The sequence below is a fragment of the Atta cephalotes genome, assembly GCF_000143395.1.
Source record: "Atta cephalotes unplaced genomic scaffold scaffold00021, whole genome shotgun sequence".
NCBI lineage: Eukaryota > Metazoa > Arthropoda > Insecta > Hymenoptera > Formicidae > Atta > Atta cephalotes.
Genome location: NW_012130085.1, coordinates 766126 through 769968, shown reverse-complemented (window position 1 = coordinate 769968; position 3843 = coordinate 766126). Strand labels below are relative to the sequence as shown.

Genomic DNA, 3843 nt, shown 5'->3' with positions numbered 1-3843 from the left:
GGAGAATACGGCGGGTGAGGTAGGATTTTCTATTTCAACGTTTCCAAGTATGTCTTGACCACTTTCGCAACATGGGGTCGAGCATTGTCATGCTGCAAAATCACTTTATCGTGTCTCTCGTTGTATTGCGACCGTTTGTCTTTCAATGCTCGGCTCAAACGCATCAATTGCGTTCGATACCGATTGCCTGTGATTGTTTCAGTCGGTTTTAACAGTTCATAATACACTACGCCGAACTGGTCCCACCAAATACAGAGCATGACCTTGGACGTCAAAATCACCGTTCTTGAAGTGTTAAAACCACTCACGATACGTTCTTTCACTAATAGCGGCCTCATCATAAGTATTTGAGAGCATTCGATGAGCCTCAGCCGTAGATTTCTTCATATTGAAGCAAAAAATAAAATCTCCCGCAAATGACGAAAATTTGGCTCGTAATCTGACATTTTCAATCGAGAATAACTTTATGATACAGACATAAATCGACTAATGTTTCTATGGGATTATGTTAACAGATGCCCAAGTTTATTGTATGACGTCTATGATCTATTTATTTCGACCACCACTTACCGCTAAAGCCATCTATAGGAAAACGGCGGAAGCAAAATACCTAATATTATTTCAATATATTGCAGGATCAATTACACAGTTCGCTAACGCTAAATTTTCTCTGAAGTATCATAGCACGTATCTTAAAACTTTGCTCATGTTGTCAGTATTTGCGTAATCGGGATTTTAAATAAATTAAAATTTAAATAATTTGAAACGAGTAAACAAAGTGATATATTGTGGAACTGTGTTATTGATATTTTGCACAGCATACAAAATTATTATATATTCATTGACAGATGAAAATGTCAGAGCATTGTTAACGTTTAATCAGACCTACTTGTGACTCAATCAGGAAAAGGAGAACGTAATGAAATTTATGTGGAATGTTTGTAAAATAAATGAAAGAATAAGTAATTAAATGTAAATTACTTATGTCATAATTTATATAATTTATATTGTTATTCATTATTAGAGATTTGTCGGCACCTGACAGTGCATTTCTCTTTTCATTCTTTCTTTCTTGCGTTCTGCTTGGTTCATGCCACAAAGAGACAGTCCTTGCAATCATCGGGGCGTGTCGACATCGTGTACTCGTAATCCACGCGACCCACTTCCGCCTACAACACGGCGCCATTTTTCGTGATCCTGTCCAGTCTGTCGTTGAATTCGCAGAGCATGGCCGTGAGATCTCATCAGAAGCGATTCTCTCCGAGCCATGCTCTTTCACTTTGATACGTTTTGCATGAGAACACATGTAAGAATTTTATCACTAAAAGGAAGAGCGACGTTATGCACTTCCGGAGCACATTTCAGTCAATCATTAGTTAATTGCACGACTAAAATAAAAAATGGGTCAATTCACGGTTTACTGTACTTTTTCTGTAATTCTGGTTCTAGTTTTTCTGAAGATGAAAAGATAAATTAAAATTGTAGTTAATTAATGTATTAGTAAAAGGTAAAATTCAAATTTTCTTAAAAAACAGATTAAAAAAACAGATTTAATATTAATTTATATCACAGTAAAAACGTGCGAGAAATCTTAATCTAGTTCACAAACTATTTTTTATTTAAAATGTTCTTTGTTAATAAATATTTATAATAATAATTATGTATAAAGCATAAGTGTTAATTTTAAATAATTTTTAATTTTAAATAATTAAAACTTGTTTATAAAGTCAGAAACATTTATTTTTTGAAAGCAATGAATAATTCATATGTAATCATTTAAATAATTAAAACTTGTTTTAATTATTTAAATGATTACATATGTTATTTCAGTAGAGAAATAATGGAAGGAGAATCACCTCATTCCTGAGATCGAACGCAAAGTTAGAAAACGCATTTCACCGATAAGTAATTTCTGTAACATATGCATGGAATATACGAAAAGATTATTATTTACCATTACCGGTCAGATCTTTTGCTAGTAAGAAATGCAAGCATAAATATATGCTTATGCTTTATGTATAAGAAGGCACGTAAGATATTTCGTGAAGTAAATGACTTGCTAATGAGCTGTCTTGAGTTCTATAGACATTATTAGAAGAAAATTAATATTCCATCTCACGCAAGATAAACCAAGAATTTTCTTTATCTTATTCCAAAATAAAATAAAGATACACTTATAGTTAAAATAAATAATATATAATATGCTAATAATATATAATATAATATGCTATTGAAACGACATAACGAAAATGTCGGGAAGTAAATGCGGAAGTGTTTCCAGTGTCGCAAGAAGAATAGGGTAAATTCGCTCAACTCAGTCCAAGGATAACAAAAAGTCTGGCAGGTCTCTGTTTAAGGAATGCGCGTAAGGTTGGAAAGGCTGCAGGTATTCTTAAGTGGTAACAGGTTCAGAGTTAACGGTGTACTGCCCCCACCGGCGCGTTCCCGGCATGGCACTGCTTCATGCTTGTACCAATAGTCGTTGTCGGATGACCTGCTCGGTCAAGGACAAGTGGAATCGGGTCACTTGTCTTCCCGAAACAGCGGACGCAAATACAGTCGAACGTCATTGGCCGCTCGTGTCGAATTATAATAGAAAGGCGGACTATTCTGTATAAAGACGTTCTAATCTACGCGGAGTGTCTCCAGATTTATTCATTTCCCTACTCTCTATTCAGCTTGAACTCGATTTCAACTTCATGAAAACATTGAGGAAGTAACAGTTTCCGGACTATGCATTAGACAATTAAAAATGAATGATCGATTATTTGATAAACTAAACTTACTTATTTTCAAAATACAATTCTTTTTACTTTAATAATGTGTTTAAATAGACTTTTTAATTAAAAATCATTTATAAAAACTGAAAATTTATCAAATCAGAAAATTTATTAGATCACTTTAAAATCCAAAAAAGATCAAAATAAAAAAAAGAATTATGTTTGAAACTTTTTGTATAAGAGCTAATAACATTTGCCATAAAACATCTCTAATTATGATATTGCGTCATCAAATTATCTCTTATAAATTATATTATCAAACTAAATTATAGCTAAATTGCAATTTGTAATTTACAAAATTGTAAACAAGAATTACTCCTATATGGATTACTTTTTATGGATATCAAATGTTCTGATAAGATATGACAATTAGCGATAAACTATCGCATATCTAATTGTATAATATTCATCAAAAGAATTAACATTATGTTTGAGTTACATATGTTTGAATTACAAGTTATATTATACATCAAAAAATGGATGATACTTACCGCAGAAGGGTACGCCTTCTGGCATCCATGAGCCTTCAGCTTGGCAGTCTCTCCTAGCTGGTCCCAGAAGCTCGAATCCACGTTCACAAGAATATGTAGCTCTAGTGCCTATCGGTAACGTGGTATCCTTAAGGAGTTCATCTTCCTCGTCTATGATGTCGTCGGAATCTCTGATGGTGAAACGCACGCTACTATGTGCCGGTGCACCTGGATAACCGCATCCGGCGCCATTGGATCCTGCAATGTGATGTTTCTTATTTTATTGCGATTATCATCAAGTATTTCACGGATAATGACGAGTGTGTAAATAAATAGACACATTTATTTATGCTGATGTAAGCTGATCATAAAAAGATACAGCATAGACTTTATACGAATTATAATAGTATTAAAAATAAAAAAAATAAAAATAAAGAACTGTGTCACAGAGAATATGATCTACTTATGATATGACTAATTTGTACTAATTGTACTATATTTAAACTAAAATATAACTTTCTTTCACAAATTAAAACATAATTGATTCTCGGAGAAACTTTTCTTTCTTGTTGTATACACATACATGGAAAATA

At 32.9% G+C, this 3843-nt stretch overlaps 1 protein-coding gene across 1 annotated transcript in view; it reads right to left on the bottom strand.

Moving 5' to 3' along the window:
• LOC105619330 overlaps nucleotides 1-3843 on the bottom strand; it is a gene marked incomplete at its 5' end in the record, with an annotated part of 26387 nt that overhangs the window by 16321 nt on the left and 6223 nt on the right. Inside the window, 1 exon segment of the mRNA XM_012200849.1 lies at nucleotides 3272-3508. Within this exon segment, the coding sequence (XP_012056239.1) occupies nucleotides 3272-3508 (237 nt within the window).